This window comes from Stegastes partitus, unplaced genomic scaffold, assembly GCF_000690725.1.
Source record: "Stegastes partitus isolate 25-593 unplaced genomic scaffold, Stegastes_partitus-1.0.2 Scaffold474, whole genome shotgun sequence".
Taxonomy (NCBI): Eukaryota; Metazoa; Chordata; class Actinopteri; family Pomacentridae; genus Stegastes; species Stegastes partitus.
Genome location: NW_007578205.1, coordinates 339,673 through 358,791, shown reverse-complemented (window position 1 = coordinate 358,791; position 19,119 = coordinate 339,673). Strand labels below are relative to the sequence as shown.

Here is a 19,119-nt window from a genome sequence, read left to right as displayed (position 1 = left end):
CCAAAGTTATTCTCTCTCGGGGTTTCCTTGTAATTACTAGTTCTGGTAGTTGGTAGCTGTAGTTGGAGCCTCGCTTGGAGTCACCATCAAGCGAAATACGGTGATTAAGACGATAACAACTAAAAAGCTGCTCCTCTGTTTGGCTGGATTATTATATTTTTTAAACCGTTATGCCGCTGTATGGTAATATTAGGATACTGCACACTGAATATCCCATCTGAGCACAACAAACATTTTGTTTTTCCTGGAAACTCACCTAAGATAAAACAGAATGATGGGGAGGAGGGAGGGAAAATTAAGGAAGCATGAAGAAGATACAAACCAGCATCAAGATAGAGGGCAGGATTCAGCAAGCGACAAATCTCCATGGCAACGCAGCCATCACGACTAAGAGCTGGGAAGTGTGTGCGTGCGTGCACGTGTGTGTGTATGTGTGTGTGTATATTCCCATCCACAAATTAGAGTAAAATGCAGCAGCTTTTGTACGTGTTTGTTATGTATCAAATAGAGACAGTTTGTTCCACATAGTGTTGTTTGAAGAGATGGCTTCTGTCAATAGCGCGTTAGATTAAATTAAGTTTGAGGATTTAATTTTTGATTAAATACAACAGCATTTTCTCATTTTGTCATTATTTTTGAAAAAGTACAAAATCTCTAAATTGATTCTTCAAACTGAACCAGTCAGCACACGAGTGGAACAGCAGCTGCCACAGATGTTGGTTTGATGAGGCAGAAAAGCAAGTGTTCTTTTTTTAAAACCAGCATCACCTTCCTTAAAGTCAAGTTAAGCCTGTTTGGACAGTGTTGATTAATAAACAAGATTACTCAATGCAAGTGGAGTTAAGGAGTGCTGCTCTCATTACATGCACTCATCTTCAAGTGTTTTGCCACAGACAAAGCATTTCCTTCCTGGTAGATCAGCTATATGAAGGCAGGTTTGATAGGAAGGTCACGTGTAGCTGACATTACCACGCCTCTTTTTAATAAGCTCAGAGTCTAGTTTTTCTGCATTTTTTTCCCTCTACATGCTTCTAATTAGGGCTGTGTTTCGATGTAAATGGTTTTTATTCATCATCCAAAACTCTTAAAGTTCTGTGTCGAGATCTGATTAAATTCAGTCTCTGTGTAAAGGAAGTATCTCAAAAGTGTTTGTGTGAAAGGGGCTTTAATTGTGAAAAGACCAGTCAGAGAGACAGTCATTCTGAGCTGTTGTAATGCTCGTCCCACTGTGTTGAAATTGTCCAGCTTCCTGTAGAGAAATAAATCCCTGCTTTTAATTATTCTACAGTTTGTCTTTAATCATCTTAATTTGGCAGTTTTTCTTTTCCACAATGACTCTTAATGTAATGATAACGTTTTATTGATTACAAATGTATTCATAATTAATATGTTAATTAGCCGTCCCCAGCCCACACTCTTATCCACACAGATGGTAGTTAACACTTTGGGCGAAACACTGCAAATAACCATGTAAAATCTAATGGGGAAATATGGTCTGGCGGAAAACAAGTGTCCCGACCTCTAGTTTAACCTCATAAATTGGTTTGCAGCTCATTACTCTTAGATTTAATTAGGTTTTAATGGTTTTCTTTTAATGTTGCAATTGTTTATCTTCTGCTTCACTTCACAACCTGAAATGCATATGTAGAGCACAGGTGTGTGCTTCCTGTTGTGGTCCTTCCTCCCACCGTCTGCAGTGACAAACTGAAGTTGTCCTCAGACAGGAAGGGACGGAGCGCTTAATTGGCAGTTAATTATTTCAAATGAGGGGGAACGTTGTGACTACATTTGAACATTAACAGCAGTTAGTGATGTGGTGTTTCAAAAAAAGCAATCTGAGTAAACTGCTTCAAATAATAGCCTATGATTCATCCGTTTGTTGGTTGCTAAAGTTGGCAGAAAAATTGCCATATTTTAATTGTGTATATCTGCAGTAGCAATCGGGATGTGTAATTATACTCTCATATTTAAGAAACGAAGAAGCACACACCATACTTGTACGTTTGTAGGTTTAAAGAACAGGCAGAATAATAATCTTGAAATTTAATTGTATTTATAGATAAGTGATCAATGTGTTGTGCGATTGCTTTTAACAGGACGGACTGGAGAGTGTGTCGGTTTTTTTCAGCTGAGCCTGGTTTGTCATTTCCCGAGTGTGTTTTTAAGCTCACCTCTCCCTTTATCGCCCCTAATTTGCCTGTCTGTCGTTGGTGACGTTTTTGCCTACTGTCTTTGCCTATCTTGTGTTTCAGCTGCCTGTTGATAGTAGTGTGTAGCGCTTACTTCATGTGTCGTACACTTTCTTAACTGTACTTTGTGAAATTCCATCTGGTTGTATCTGAGTGGCTTCCTCCCAGAACTCAGATTAGTAAAGGTCAGTGATAATGAGGCCTGAGTCAAAACACAACCAGTACTGCCTTGGATTAACTTCACTGCTTTGTATGTGTGTGTGTGTGTGTTTTGGTCACGTGCAAATGCTTGTGTTTGCAGTATGGCAGTAAATGGCTTTCAGCTGCAAACGTCTTGTCAGTGACTTTTCACTTTGTGTGTGTGTGTGTGTTGGGAGTGAAGGGGGGGGTCTCAATTGTTGGGCCGGATATAAACACCATACTAATGGTCTCTCCACACGGTAGGCAACAGACAAAAAGAGCTGCCCCCCCCGCAGCACGTTTGCCACACAGGAGCCGATAAAGTCAAGTTCAGAGCAAACAGCGCTTTGTTCTGTTGCACTTTCAGTGTTTGTGGTTGAACCCTGTCAGCACATTGTGGAAAAAGTTTAACATAGATGAATAAATGTAGTTGAAATGTCATTTCATTTGACCACAAAAACATTAAGTCAAGTGAAGCAGTGTTGTTTTATTTTAATTTGTCTTAAGTGATGCATAAAATCATTCATATAAATTTACAAAAAGTATAATTTGCTCTGACCTCTACAGACAGATCCGACAGCTGATTTGGGTTCTTCTGTGCTCATCCAGCACACATTATACTGTCTAACCTTCAGAGTCTGGATGTGAAAGTGTGACATGGAAAAGATCATTTAACCCGATATTAGTCTCTCGCTGACTTCCATTTAAATCATCAAGCTTCATGTCTCACATCGTAGTCAGAGAGATGCGTGATTTAATACAAATTAGAAACCCATCTTACTGTAAAGTGGAACTTTGGCTTGGAAAAATGAGGAAAATAGCAGACCAAGCTGGCAAGGATACACATGTAAGACAGCAGGATTGACTGAGACTATATTGCCTTTTTGTTAAGTTAATGTAAATGCAATGATTTAACTGAGATTTATGAAAGCAAAATTGATTAATGGAGCACAGATTTGGGGCTTTTATTTTCCAAATCTGCAATTTGTTGTTGAATTGATAGATAAAACCTTTGTTCTTTTTTTTTGTTTGTTTTTTGACGTACCATATTTCAAACATAGTTGTATGAAATAATTTTTTTATAACATCAGTGCTTAAAAAGTAAAATTCCACAAATTATAAAAACTACAGATTTTTAAATAGGTTTACCAAATGTGCTTTGCTTACCGTCCTTAATTCAGTCTTCCCTTGAAGTGTCTTTGGGCTTTGTGTTTACAATTTACTACCTCCACTCCTTCCGCAGGAAGTCCCTTCATCTGCTGTGAATGTCATTAACAGACCCATAGTCGAAACGAGTGTACGTTTGACTCAGTATTCAACTTGCGTCTGATGGTCTTTGCGAACATGTCAAATTAGTTTTCCCTCAGAGTATACCAAAGCCCACCAAGCAAGTAAGTAAATTCTTTGTTGGACTGTCTATGTTAGCAGTTCTACGTTGGTGTTCATGAGTCACACTCAACATCAGAGTGTAATGTGAGAACAAAACAATGATGTCACTTATTGTCCTCCGACACGTCTATAATTATAACTGAGGGGAGAGGTGGGTATGCGCATGTGTATGTGTTTATATCGGTGTGTGTGTGTTGGGGGTGGGGGGTTTGCTTAGCCTGCAGCTGCCCAAAAATGAAGGAAGAATCAGTAGACAAAAATAGTCAGACATGAAAGGGGATAGGAGAGGAGGAAGACTAAAGAGTCGAGGACCGCGGAAGAGTCAGAGGAAACACGCTTGAATCGTAAAGGCCCGTTTGTGGTCTCTCAGATCTAGTTCACAAGACGCGCCTCCCAACTTCGGCAAAAATCTGAGTAGCTGTTTGGGACAGCCGTGCTTACAGTCAGTGTGAAATGCAACTGTCATCGAAACAATGATATTGTTAAAAAGTGAAGATAATGACGCCACAAATAGTTGCGTAATAAGGCAAAAAAAATAGGGCTAGAAAGGAGTACAGCACTCAGCTTCTCTCTTACTCCAACACAATCGCGCCTTGAAGTGAGTGTAAATGTCAGATCGTCTAACCATCAAGCCAGTGGCACAGTTGTACAGCCTTGGTCATCTGATGTCGTTTCAGCAGAATGGGAATTTTAACATGCTGTAATGCTGTTTTGGCTGTTCTTTGTTTCTGTCTAGTGTATAACATCAAACTGCTTGGAGAACTTAAAATGAACCTTTTGACTGCATCTTGACAAATATGCATTATATTTGTGAATTAATTTTTTTTAAAAGTCTGATAAATAAAAGTGGGAAAATTATGAAATACATTTAGTATGTTACGTTGTCTCATCTTAACCCCATAATCTTCTGTTTTCCCTGCCTATAAAGGTAGAATAAGATAATAAAGGGATCTTATAGCCTCAACATAAACTCCAGATATTTTAAAACCTTAATGTATGCTGACTTTTTGCTTGTGTGGAAAGTCCCCCTTTGACCAAGCAATTCTTGCCTATTGCTGCTTTTTACCGCATGTTCCCCACCATACGTTTTATGTTTGTCTTTTGAGGAGACTTGGTTAGAAAATGCGTTGTACTTATATGACTGGATGTTTTTTGTCGTTCGGAGGTGGGCAGCTTGTCTTTTGGATGGTGGTCATGTTTATGGGAATGGTCTGGTTGTCTCAGTATATACAGTATTAAAAAATTTCTTGTAATGCCACACGAGCTGTTCTTTGCTTCAAGTCATCCTCATGTAGCCACAACAACAATGCTTGAGATTTTTTCTCCGTCATTACTGTCATTGATAGTTTTACCTGTCAGTCAACATCTTTGTGTGCAAACCAGAAACCAAGTGACTTGCAGAAATCATTGCATCCAGGAAATCAAAACAGTGAGCATCTTCCCAGGGCAGGAATTCACCACAGACGCAAGGTGACGCAAACGTTTACAGGAACAGCTACGCAATCAGACATTTCAGCCTTTGTTTCCATTGCAGTGTAGAATACAAATGGTTCGACCATGACGTCAACTCCAAGTGTGGGAAGTAACAACAAATAGTAGTTAGTGGATGTAACTCCAGGGTCTATGTTAGTTGACATGGTGAATTTCACGCTGTTAATGGCAATGTCTGAAGTATGTGCCCCTGAAAATGGACCTGAAATGGTTCTACGAGGGCAGTACGGTTCCAGACTAACTTTTCCACTGGTAGCACTGGTGCCACAAACTTTCTCAGTTGGCAGCACCAGCACATGATCTGGTGGCTGCTCTTTCTTCCTAATAGACTCATTAGAGTCATTAGCTCTCTGCCCACACCTGCACTCTGGTCATCAGGTGTGTCTGAGTTGGGACCTCTCCATCAGCATCCTCTTCTCACTCCTCATGTTGTATTTTAAAATGATCAGCTATGGATTGTGTCATCATTGGAACACGCGACCATATAAATGGATTGTTTGACATGAGGCAGAGAGAGACTGACTGAGCCAGTGAAGAAAAAAATACTTTTTTTCTGCCACAGTGGCTCGCACAGTATCTGCCTGTGCCAGCCGGAGGGGCACCAAATCAGCCTAATGATCATCATGCACTTGCACAAATGTGACCACGTGAAAATTTAACTCGCAAACTCTCAAAAAAAGGTCCCATATGCAACCATTTTGGTTGCTGCCTGCTGGAAAATGGCCTAGTGAGTTTATATGTATTGAAGAAAACTTACGGCACAAATGCATTTGCATGCTACAAGTATTTGTTCAGCCATGGAAACATTTTTTTTTTTAGACTACTTGGTATCAGCTTGATGAAATCAGGTTATTGCTTAAAGCAGAAAATACACTGAGGGGAAAAAGTCATGATGATTTGTGTGGACACATGTCTCATTTTCCACAGCAGTTTACTATCATTACTGCTATTTTCCAATAGAACTTAAGAACTATTCATGAGCATCTTCAGTCTGCTCTGTATGAAATTATGTAATCACAGCTGTATATAAATGGCATCACAACAGACCAAATAGGATGGCTAATCAATTTGTAGAAACCCTTGGGAGACACAAATGTTTTGTTTGGACAGCAGCACTCTAGTGAGATCAATGTAAAGCCGAGCGAGTGTCAGAGGGAGTTAGGTCACTTAGACGTCCGTGAGGACAGCCCAGCTGATCTAGAAATCAGCTTTGCACGGTCAGACGGGGTCTCATTGTCTCAAATAGTGTCCATATAGGACATTTTGTCTGCCTCCCTCTCCCACATGTTCCAAAAATAAAAATCATTTGCTTCGCCCCTCACACAAGACCACATAAGGCCCGTCCCCTGTCCACTGGGTTTAATGTAGCTGTCATTTGTTTTTAATCCCAGTTCCCCCGCTTGTGTTGAAGCTTAATCTGGCCTATTACAACTAATGCAGGTCTGCACTGTCAGCATGAGGATGCTTGTGTGTGAGTGGGGGGGTGGCTGGGATGCAGACATTAGATCATACCATCTGGAGCAAGAAACACACAAAGACAGTAAAGCAATCGTGCTTGTTTCCCATGGCCTAAGATTTGGTAACAGGGAAGACAGTGTTGATAAAACTGTGGTCTGTGGGTAATTTGCAAGACAGAGCAAAGCCTCTAATTTGTTCAAGCAAGAGGAAGATAATTAGGTGAATAAAATGACTGGTCGGTGTTAGAGGGAGAGAACAAAAGAATGAGACGATTTGTTCGAACCTCTTCACGTCTTCACCAGCAGTGTGAATTTCGCTCTCCCAATGGTGTCAGATCTCTGAGAGGTGTGTGCAACTCATGCGTCTGTGTATGTACACGCACACGTGTGTGTGTTGTAGTGCTTGTGCACCGCTGTTCGTGTCGCAGCCTGAGTGTGTGTGCGTGTGTTTGCAACTCGTCACTCTGGAGCCAGTCGTCCTCTCCTCTGACCCTGATCCCCGTCACCTGTCCGCTCGGATCACACACACACACACACACACACACACACACACACACACACACACAGACACACACACAGACACACACACACGTACACAATTGCCGTGACCCTTTCCTGGAGTTGAAACCCAATCGCAGTTGCCAACCATGCAAAACTTGCCAGCACAGCAAGGTTTTGTTTTCTTTTTTGGGTTGTGTGTGTGACTGGAAGGGCCTACTGTCTGCTGTAAGATGAACTAAACTGAAGCAGTTTTACTCCGTGTTACTATATAAAGACGCTATTAAAATAATTTACATTACTGGCCTGGCAGAAGCCACACAAAGAACCTCCATCAGGGATTTACATTCATTATGGAGTTTCAAATTAAACTCGCACAGATTCATTTAAAGAAGAGGAGTTAAAATATTTTATGTTTGGATTCGTCTGAAGCGCAGTATGAACATTTTACAGATAGGCAAATACTGTGTGTGGGACATGACTGGCTGCAGTGTGAAACATTAACCACAGTAAAACATTGACAATAACAAAATGAAGCTCGCATTGGCAGCATGTGTACTTTGACAACGCAAAAGAGTGTTATCAGACTGTTTCATGGTTTTATTGTTCAACAGTCTTCTTATTGACATCTGCACCTGCCAAGATATTAACTAGTGTTATGTTCCGGTAAATATTACAAGGAAAGCAATAAATGTGCAGCAAATGTTAGAAACTTTGGAACATTGTTAGTTTTAACCTCAAGTTTAAAAAGACAGAACATGGAAGTAAACTGCTGTTTAGTTTTCCAGCACTTCCTTGTGATCTGTGCATTTGTAGCTTTTCTGTGTATGTAGAATACATTCATTGTTTTCTCCTAAATTGTGTTTATGGCGAGAATAGAGGCAGCTTCCAGTTTTATATGTTGTAGGTTTAAAAAGCTTCATTACTGTCATTTTCTCAAAAAGTTTTTTGAGTGATAAGATTTCTTCTTCTTTTTTTTTTTCTTTCACAAAGTGGAACCCAATATTTTTTTAACAGTTTACTTCCCTGAAGACACATCAGAGATTATAATCGGTATTTGCTCTCCATTCCAAGTCTCAAGCGTAATGCTGCCATTTTAGTGTGAAAATGCAGCTGGAGCTTTAATGTCCAGTTAATGTCCTTAAGTAGAAGTCTGAAGGTGTTTCAGTCAGTATTATTTGAAAAGGCTTACCTGAAAACAGTAACTGAGAATTTCTTTTCTCTAAAAACCATACTTTTTATTTAATAAACTTGAATTTGGTTGTTTTTTGTTGACCTTGTGGCAGTTGCAAGTTGTTCAGTTGTACTCCTTTTATCTTGGATGTGTGCATTTACTTACATTTGTCAAATGATGTGTTTATAATCAAGTCCTTTATCCATTATTTGTAAAGTTCTGTTAGAAGTAATATTTTTCTTAATTATGTATAAAACAGAGGTTATCTGTTGCTTTAAAACCAATGTCTCTGTAGACCTTATATTGTTACCCAGCCTTTTAATACATGTTATTGATTTTCTTTTTCTTTCACCGCCTCCATTCGAAGAAATAACATAATGGCTAAAATGTAGAAATGGGCCAGTTTGTGACACTAAACATGGAAAAAAAGAAGAACATGAAATAAAAAGCTTTGTTAAAATCTCATCTGTCCTTAAAAGCTTCAAGTGTCCAGTCCAGAATGTTTTCAGCACAGCTGGAATAAAAGCACTATTCATATTTTGCTACATCATATTTCTCCTGTCGCTCTCTGCCGACGCTCACATATTGCCTTTTCTCTTTCCAGGAGTCCAAGTCATCATCTGGCCGCTCCGGCATGCCGCAATGTCGGAACTCAGCCACATCAGATGAGCAGCCGCACATTGGTAACTATCGGTTATTGAAAACCATCGGCAAAGGCAACTTCGCCAAGGTCAAACTGGCACGACATGTCCTCACTGGAAAAGAGGTAGGCAGGCATGCACGCTGAGAGCTTTAATATTACCCTGCCATTCTGCTTACATTCATGCCGACTTTCTGAGCTTCTGAGTTTAATTATTTATTTGTTTTAATCTGCCTCCTTCACAATCTGAAGAAGTGCTTCACGACTGACTGTTTAAGTGGCAACAGACATCTTTTGAAGCTATGATAATGCTGATTGCGCAATGTATATAGAATAACGATGCCATTAGCAATCGCTTTCATTCCTTATAAATTTCACTGTGCAATTCCGTCTCAGTACGAAATCTCCTGGGAACATCAACGCTTGATTTACAGGACAATGCACAACCAAAACAGGAAGAGGATAGCGCTTCTGTTTTCCCTACTACCTGTCCCCAGGTAGCTGAAATGGTAGACAGTGGAAGCACCTGAGTAACTTTGGAAACTCTACCCAACAAAAGCAAAAGAGCCCCATTGTGAGAGGAAAAAACGAAGGCGAAGAGAGGGAGTAAAACAAGAGTGAACAGGCACGAACTGTGACTTAAGAGCTTTAACATTTTGTTAGCATTCTGTCTACTAGATACGTAATAAAATCTGTTTGCTCATTAATACAACCAGATGCTGTTGATCGTTTGTGTGCCTTGTTGTTGGTAGTCACTAGGCTATAAGGACAATGGAAAGCCACCCAGTCTTTGTGACAGCAGGCCAACAGCATGACCACTTGGAAACTCATAGAGAGAAATTTGTCTGTTGCCACTTTAGCAAAACACAGTCTCATCAGTGTTTTATTCACAAATGCAGAAAATGCTAATAATGCTGAAGCCTTTGTCTAGAAAATTAAGTTAATCTAGCAACACACTGCTTTGACGTACCATATGAAACTGTTAGTATATAACCTGATGGATTTTGCCTATTCTGTTTTTTATTTTTTTACTCTATGGCTGTCTAATCACCAAAAATGTATTCCGATTTTTTATTAACCACGATGGCGTAAAGTAGAGAAAAAAAAGGCTGTAAATGTTTGGCTAATGTCTAAATGTTAATCTTGCTTCCTGGTTGCCGAGGATAAGGGAGGGCTTCACGCTGTGATACACAGTAGGTGTGGTCTGATCTGAGGCTTGCATGGCTTTAGAGACGGTACATCTGCTACAGAAGATTTAGATAACCATTGTCAGCCTGAATAGAGGAGCCCAAATATTTCCGGCTTACTGTGAATTCCAGATGTGATGTAACGTAGTGATCAGTCCTTTAAGGGAAAAGCTGTGTCTGCACGCTGAGCTCTTGTCTGATGCCCAGTCAAGTCAGCTCTGGAGCTACGTGTTGGAGATGGAGGGAGGGCTGGGCGGGCTCAGTCGGAGTGTGACAGCTCTGTGCCTGACACCCTGATAACACTCCATGTGACTTGCTGGCTAACACACACAAAGAAAACAAGGGAGAGTCAGAGGGCATGAAAGAGTCAGACAGATGAGCACAGCCAGAAAGAGGAGTGAAAGAAAGAAGTTAGCTGAGAGTGAAACACAGAAATGGGAGAGAGAGAGAAGCAGACCTCCCTTTTCTGTGTCCTTGTGAAGAGATAATTCTTTGTTTCCCTGCCTTCATGTCCTCTTTCCTCTTGTTCCGTTTCATCTCCTTTTTTTTTTCTGCAGCTCTCACTTTGAATCCCTCCCATCTGTCTGATTCTCCATTTTTCTCCTGTTTTGTTTCTCTTTCTTTTCTTTCCTGTGTTTTATTTCTTTATCTTTCTCTGTCATCTTTCCTGGTGACCACTGTTGGATTATAAACGGTAGTCCTTATTATGGCATGTGTAAAAGCCATGCTTCAGCTCTCTGTGTGTGTTTCTATCTGTATTCTGTCCGATTATGCAACTATCGCCTGCTGTGATTGTGTGTTTTATCACTTAATGCTGCGAGATTGTATCGTTCTGTTTTGTGTGTGTGTATGTGTGTGTGGTGTGTCCAAAAAGATAGCAGTGTGTTTGTGCTGTGCTGTCACAGGCTGTGCAGGTCTGTGTGAGCAAGATGCGTCAAGCCCGATGCAGCAAGTGTAATAAATTAATAAAAGTGCAGTGATAAATGAACACATTCTCATTTTGCCTTCTTAGGTGGCTGTAAAGATCATAGATAAGACACAGCTCAACTCCTCCAGTTTGCAGAAGGTGGGTCTCTCCAACTCTTTCACACACACAAAATTCAACCCTCGGTCCTTCTTGTCCCTTTTCTCAGAAACCATTTTTAAGTCACTCTTCCTGCCCCATGTGTCTCTCTCTCTCTCTCTCTCTCTCTCTCTCTCCGCCTCTTTCTCTGTCTTTCTGAAGTGGTCTAGTTTTCAGAGAGAGTTTTAATTACAGGAAACAAGCTGCAATTACTTCTTTTGATCGTGGCAGGGTGGGGTCTGTCCACTTACACGCACACTCTCTTAACCATGTATGCACACTGAACGCACAGACCATCCATCCACAGACATAAGGCGCTGGATACACACTGGTGAGCAGACGTTAAGACAAAGAAAAGACACCGACGGGCCCAACATGTTCATCCAGTGATAAATGCTGACAGTCGTACATCCTCATATTGAATAAAAGACGCATGGTGCTAATTCATTTTCAACAAAGGAGCAGAATTGACATTACACTCTATACAGGCTGTAGTGATGTCGTCTTATTGTTTAATTTAAGAACCAAAAACCAACAATACAGTCTAAATATTCACTCAAATCCCAAGTTTAGTCGTTTTGCCGAATTATATAAATATTTTTTGAAAGCTCAGGGATTTCCCTGAACATCCTTGTACTGTAATTTTAGCAACAATTACTGAACGAGGCATAAATAATCCATTTGTTTGGGGAATATTTTATGCTGCAGGTTAGTACGCATTTGGTGCCACAGCGAGCGTTAAAAGCAGCAGGACAGTGTATGTGGGTTTGACTCAAAATAGTCTGTTCGCGGCAACGAAAGAGTGCAGCGCCCAGAGCACTGTGACTCATTGATACGTGTTTAATTGTTACATCAGTGTCAAGTTTAGCAACACAGACCGTCAATACAGGCCAGAAGTGTAAATGTCTTGTTTATTTGGCTTTTTAAAAATTGCAGTTGTGTTTTCAGGGGTTGCTAAGTAGTAACAGTGCTTACGTGGGCCTGTTTAAAGTTGATTTAAAAGTAAATTTAGCTTTAAAGTTCAGATTTATTGCACTGCGTTGGTCCCAGATTTAAGCGATGTTGAAGTTTTCCATGAAACAGTGTGTGAGTAAATATTACAGACTGAGCAGCTACTTTGCTGCTAAGAAAGTTGCATTTAAACTTAGTGAGTCGTTCTTGGTTTTTAGGTTTCCATCTGTGTTCAAGAGTTGTCCAAAAAGCATCCAGTAAGCCTAGTTTGACCTCATCTGTTGGGTCAAAGAGGAAATAAATTCCTTTTGCATCTTTGCAGCTTGATCAAGGAAAGAAACAAGACATTTGACTGTTTAACTCTGAAATTCTAAAGAGCACCACACCTTGGATTAAACCTGTATTGCTTGAATTTCTGCTGATATGTAGTTTATATGTGGTCAACAACCATTTCTTTCAAGTAATTTGACCCACATGCTCATAAACAGGAAGTGGATATTTGTGTTTTCAGTGTCATTTTTACCCAACACTGATTCGGGACTCTTTGCAATGATACAAAAAAGAAATTGCACTAGAACATAAAAAATCTAAAAGTATTTGACCCAGAACACTGTGTGTGTGTTGCAGCTCTTTCGGGAGGTGAGGATCATGAAGATGTTGAATCATCCCAACATAGGTGAGTCAGACTGAAGTTTCCACACTGTCGTCACTCACCGACAACCAAACTTAATCAGCCTTTGAAGGTCATATATTCAAGCCGAACGATGATAATCCTTCTTCTGTTTTGTCTTGATTTCGACTTTCACTCCCGCTGTCTTCTCTTTGCTCAACTCTTATTTCCACCGCTCCTCCTTTTCACTCTCCTGCCTCCCCCTCTCCTTTCTTTGCCTTTCTCTCTCCACCTGCAGTCAAGCTCTTTGAGGTGATAGAGACAGAGAAGACTTTGTACCTGGTAATGGAGTACGCTAGTGGAGGTAAGTGCATGTCCCTGTGAAATCATTCCCCCTGAAGCTTGGCACTCTGTATGTTAGATAATAAGCTAATGGTCTCCAGCCAACAAAAATTAATGCACAGGCTATTAGGACTTTTGTTAGTGGCGATCTCTTGTTTTCATATTATTTATTCATCGCGTTCCTATTGAAAATGAGCTTCCTCTTTATGGAAATGACTGCATACAATAGCCCATGTCATTCTATTAATCCTTTTGGAGTTGTCTGAGTCAGTCTTTTCATCATGGCAGTATTCATTTAGCCTCAAAATCATGGAAAAATGACAGACTGATGGTTTACATTGTTATTGTGTGTGTGTTAAGTCAAATGTGTAACAAAACCGTCTTTAAATATTGACCGTTTTAAAGCACTGTTCTCATACTTGGGTTCTCGAAGGACAATGTTTCATTCAGTGTCCCGTTGACCCCTAATTCTGACTTTAAGGAGACAAGTATCGGGTTCCAACGCTAACTCTGCTCTCCTCCTGTTTCTGTGGTCTCCCAGGAGAGGTCTTTGATTACTTGGTGGCCCATGGCAGGATGAAGGAGAAAGAAGCCCGTGCCAAATTCAGACAGGTATGTGTCGGGAAAAGTATTTGTCGTCGTCATTTTCACAGACGTTTGTGCCACTACTGTATTGTGTGTGTTTGAAGACAGGTTGAACTGAAATTATTGTCTGTCTTGGCTTCAAAAGCGATTTTTAGGAACCACTTCACATAGATTCATAAGATACAGTTGTCAGTTTTTTTGTGTAGCTTTAAACAGCCTTAGTAATTGTTTTAAAAGCTTTTAATGGTCGACTATTTATCATTATCTATCTGAGCTCTCAGCCTCTTTTTTTCATGGTCTATTTCAACCTGTTCATCTTGTCATCCTTTATCTCCTCTTACGTCTCCCTCTCTCCCTTCCTCACTCTCCAGATTGTGTCAGCAGTGCAGTATTGCCATCAGAAGTGTATAGTACACAGAGACCTCAAGGTGAGAACACACGCATTATTGAATTACATTGAGTGTCAAAGCAAGCTCCATCTCTCTCTGAATCTCCGCATTAATCTTTATATGATTTGACTCTCGGCAATGAAATCCTGCCCCCACGAACATGCGACACAGAGGTTAATCGCAGCGGTAATACAGTGTCCCTCTTTGAGAACGGGGGCTTAAACACACATACCCCTACACAGGCTTAAATTTGCACCAATTCTCCTCTTATGTCCCTTAACATCGGTTGGTTCCAAAAATTAAACACAATGTTCATGCACAGATCTAACACCTCCCGATCATTTTAATTCAGAGTGTTATGCAGAGTCACAAATCCTCTTACTGTTCCAGCAGGCAGACCTGTAGACAAGACATTATCATGATTGCAGCTACAGTAACCATACAGGAAGCTCCCATCTCAAAGTAGTTATTTTTTTCCCCCACCAGTGGTCATTTTTGGCTTTTTTAATATGCATTTTCAGTGCTTTGACCAACGTTGTGAAACATGTTTTGCACTTTTAGAATGTAATGATGGTTGTAATTTACAAAACAGGCAGCATGAGAAATAAGAGGTTTCTGGTGGACGTACAGTTCTCATTATTTTAATGTGTGGCATCCTGCACATTATCTTAATCACTCCTGATCTGAGGGTTGCAATGAAAAATCCAACACAGGCTTGACTCTGGTAGATCCTACACTGCAAGAGCAAATTTTGATGAGCGTGCATTTAGCAGTGACGCTAAAAAAAACTCTGGGTCCCAAGATGGGCAACCCAAAATTGCTACCATAATGTTCTAAATATGCTATGTACTGCTCTATCTGCAACACTCTAGGTAATTTTTTCTTCTTCAAAGTTAAAAAAAAAAAACATCAATTTTCTTTTTCATTTGGCCAACTTAAAAAATGTGAATTAGGAATGGATAATTAATGCGAACAAAACAAACTTTATCGCCAGTGTTCATTTATTTTGTTGATCAGAGGTTAGAGATGATGTCAGTGTTGTATTTAATGTGCATGCACACTCTCACATACACTCAAACACACAGAAGCTGCAGAGTATTCAGAGCAAGTGAAAAGGAGAGCGCACCTGTTGCTAGGCAACCCCAGCCTCCTTGCTCACTGGCTCACTTTAGGCTTAAAGACACAAACACACACAGAAATAAACTGTGGTAGCTCACTTTGTCCATTGTGTGCTACTTGTAGGCCTCAGACCATTATTCTGAAAGCCCTCTTTTTCACCCAGCAGTTTTTCCTCCAAAGGAAGGTATTTTAGACAACTCTCCGTGACAACATAGGATCCGTTATCTTCAAACTCATTTGCATGTCACAGAAATTCTTTGTTACACTGACACTGCATGACAAGCTGGCCTATTTGTTAATCTGTATTTTTCAGCTATTCAGCCCAGCTTTAAGCTTTCTGTAGCTCTGATCTGTGTTTGGAAAGAAGAAAATAGAGAAAAGGGTTCCGTATGCATAAAAATAAATATCACATTACCATATCGCACAAAAGCAAATTTTAAGTATCTGTTCCATTTCTTCACACATGTAGTATTCAGGGAAAAACCAGGGACCTTCCTGCAAAGGGATCACAGCAGCCGCGACATCTGTCAGTGTGCTCATGTTTTAGCCCATGTAGTAATGCAGTAATTACTACAGTATTGCATAGGGCTCTCACCAGGACCATCTTCATACTCAGCCTTCATTTTGATCTCAACTACACACCTGTAAAGTTGTTTGGCTGCATTTTGGTCAGTTGAGATGCTATCATGTTGACAAAATCTGTCTGCAAACAAGCATATAAACAGCTGCCGAAGTGTTCAAAACCACCTTTGTGGTCGCTACAGTCTGCATGTCCAGGACTGCATTTTGCCATCGAGACACACTCACAGACAAACTGACTCACAAGGTGAAAACAACAGCTGCTTTGCTGTTGTATCAGAGGTGTATACTACAAAGCAAGTTTGACAGAGCCAGGCTTTCTTTGTGTAAGCTGGCTCGACAAAGACAAAAGCCCCAGCCAGAGATATTGTGTATCACGAAGGTGGTTATAGACTTTCTTTGCTAACTCAGGCTTTCTGCTTCAGACTTTGTGCATGTTCACATGAAAAGGAGGCGTTTAACACGTCACGTGACTCTGGTTCTGCACAAAATGAAACGATCATGTGCAGCTGCTTCAGTCAACACGTAGTTTTAATGGAGAGCAATGTGGAATATAAAATGGACGGTATTATGGCAGTGAAAGCGCTGCAAGACAGAAATGCTGGTAGAAAACTGTTAAACGTGTTAATATATAACAGCTGCACATTAAAGTTAAACTTTAAACTTAATATATTTAAACCTGATCTTGTATTGAAGTGTATTTATGTCAGACACTGTTACATAATGCAGGATATCAATTTAGTTTTTGGCCAAATCTGATCGAAATGAATGTTATTGATTGAATATTCTCTGAAATAAATGCCAGTAGAATAATCCATTTTCTGATCTGTGTTCTATCAGCTGCAGTACCAGCAGTGTAAACGGACTTGACAACCCAACATAAAAACATATTCATGTGGTTTCTGCATGGCCAACCAAATACATGTTGGGTTACCATGGCAACACGATATTTACAGTGTGCAATACTGTAACTGCATGGCTTCATTCAGTGATATTAGTAACACACAACTCAGCATGTTTGCAGATAAAACACATTCCCTCGGCTGAGAATCTGTATCGCTCATAAATAATAGTTAGTAAACAATTAGATTGAAAGGCAGACTCTGTCCAGCCAATTTAACTTTGAAACTCTGAACATAACCTGCTCCAGACCAGGTTAGCTCCACATCGTAAGTTACCATGGAGATCTAGCAGGTCAAAAGAGAGACACCTTCGTGACACTGAAAACTCTGACTTTAAGCTCAACATACCTCTCTGACCCACTAATCTTGCTTCGTAGTGCAGTCCTCTGGTGATACATCCCTGTTTATTAATAATGTTTCCTTTTCTCCTCTGTATATGTCTTCCTGTTTCCCTCCACATCCTCCTGCTCTGTACATAATAAATCTGTCTTTCTGCCTCTAACCTCTCTGCCCCTCCACACTGTCTGCAGGCGGAGAACCTGCTGCTGGACGCAGACATGAACATCAAGATAGCAGACTTTGGCTTCAGTAATGAGTTTACTCTGGGGAACAAGCTGGACACTTTCTGCGGCTCCCCGCCCTATGCAGCCCCAGAGCTCTTCCAGGGCAAGAAGTACGATGGGCCCGAGGTGGACGTCTGGAGCCTGGGAGTGATCCTCTACACACTGGTCAGCGGCTCGCTGCCCTTCGACGGACAAAACCTCAAGGTCGGAAAAAAGAGAAAGCGTGTGTGTGTTTGTGTATGTGTTCATGCGCATTACATAAGTGGATGTCTGTATTCTGTGGGTGGTTGTAGTATTTGTCATGCTGGTTTCTGTTCCTTCTGCCCTACAGAATGCAGAAGCTGAACTCAAGAAAAAGTGAATGTGTGAAAGTCAGACAGTCAGTCCGAGTATTAAACTTTGAAACAGGTGGTTTGCGGTCTGCTGCACCAAACAGCCAAATATACCTGGTGCTATGTTCGGTTCTTAAACATCCGCAATCATTATCCACAATCATTCACGCCACCTATCACACTGTGCAGTCAGTCAGTGGCCCCATGACTCATTCTGGAAGTGCAGACACATTTTAGGTGGGCGAATTGACGATATAGAATGTGATGGTATTGATATTACCAGGCCTGCATAACCTAGGCTTTGCTGCTGTTTGGAGTTGTGTTTAAGACATGCATTCACTGTTTATTTAACAGGCAGGATCCTCTTTTCTTCTGATTTTCTTTTGGCTCTGCTGGATTGCAGCGATAATGATGCGTGTTGCTATTTTTTTTTTTTTTTGTGTCAAACTGATGCACAGGCAAAATTTACAATATATGATGTTTCGGCTCGTTTAATGGTTAATCTGTCTTTTTTATTTGACGCCGTTTTGCTGTATTGCAGTTTATGCACATGCAGCGCCTGATAGAATATGCTTCTTTAAAGCCTGTTCCAAAGAACTGCCGCTACATGTATTAATCTCCTCACTGTCTGAATGCATGGTGGATACCAAAAACCCTCTAATGAGATTAGCAACATTTAAGAGTTTAATAAGTTCAGTAGAACACTATTAAGGTGTCATATGTAAATAATGTTGAAATAGTTAAATCATGATGTCATATGTGGTTGTGACTGATCGTATAGCTCATGTGAAAGTTGAGTAAATTCAAATATCATAGATAAATAGCATATTAAAATACCAGCAAGTGCATGAATGTTAAGCTATGCTCGTATCACCAAGATTCTATGCAGCAGCTCCGTTTGAATTTTAGCTTTTTGGAACGCTAACCAGCCTTAGTGGAGGTCAGTGTATTTTGTTTAACACAACTATGATTCATTTGAAGCTGTAACTGCAGTTTAAATGTTTGCTTTGGCTAATTCAAAGCCACATCAGATTGAGCCACTTGCATACAGATGAGACTGAAAATTGATTAAACAAACTGTTGATGTTGAACAGTCAAGTCGCTTTGTTAAAGTTAAACAACTTACATTTCTTGAGAGAATACGAGTGTGTGTGTGTGTGTGTGTGTGTTTTGAGGTGGATATTTGGAGCCTCCCGCTAACTTTCCAAGCATTTTTCCACCTCCAGGAGCTGAGAGAGCGCGTGCTGCGTGGTAAATACAGGATTCCTTTCTATATGTCCACCGACTGTGAGAACTTGCTCAAAAAGTTCCTCATCCTGAACCCTTCCAAAAGAGGCAGCCTCGAGGTACGCCACACTGCACGTACACAAAGCCCAACACACTGACGCTGTGAAAACTAGAAAGTCCTGTTTATTGTAGTTGTTCAATTAGCTTTGCTGTAAAATTAATCATTTCAGTGGTTTAATGGTAACTTAATAA

General features: G+C 40.4%; 1 protein-coding gene across 9 annotated transcripts in view; it reads left to right on the top strand.

Annotated features, from left to right (window-relative positions):
• Window positions 1–19,119, top strand: part of mark2b (MAP/microtubule affinity-regulating kinase 2b) — a 52,334-nt gene that overhangs the window by 11,875 nt on the left and 21,340 nt on the right. For all 9 annotated transcript variants that reach the window (XM_008286870.1, XM_008286875.1, XM_008286873.1 and 6 more), the window contains exons 2-9: window positions 8,983–9,144; window positions 11,218–11,271; window positions 12,847–12,895; window positions 13,128–13,193; window positions 13,713–13,783; window positions 14,128–14,184; window positions 17,276–17,512; window positions 18,867–18,986. In XM_008286870.1, coding sequence (XP_008285092.1) covers window positions 8,983–9,144; window positions 11,218–11,271; window positions 12,847–12,895; window positions 13,128–13,193; window positions 13,713–13,783; window positions 14,128–14,184; window positions 17,276–17,512; window positions 18,867–18,986 — 816 coding nt within the window. The remainder of the gene's footprint in view (window positions 1–8,982; window positions 9,145–11,217; window positions 11,272–12,846; window positions 12,896–13,127; window positions 13,194–13,712; window positions 13,784–14,127; window positions 14,185–17,275; window positions 17,513–18,866; window positions 18,987–19,119) is intronic.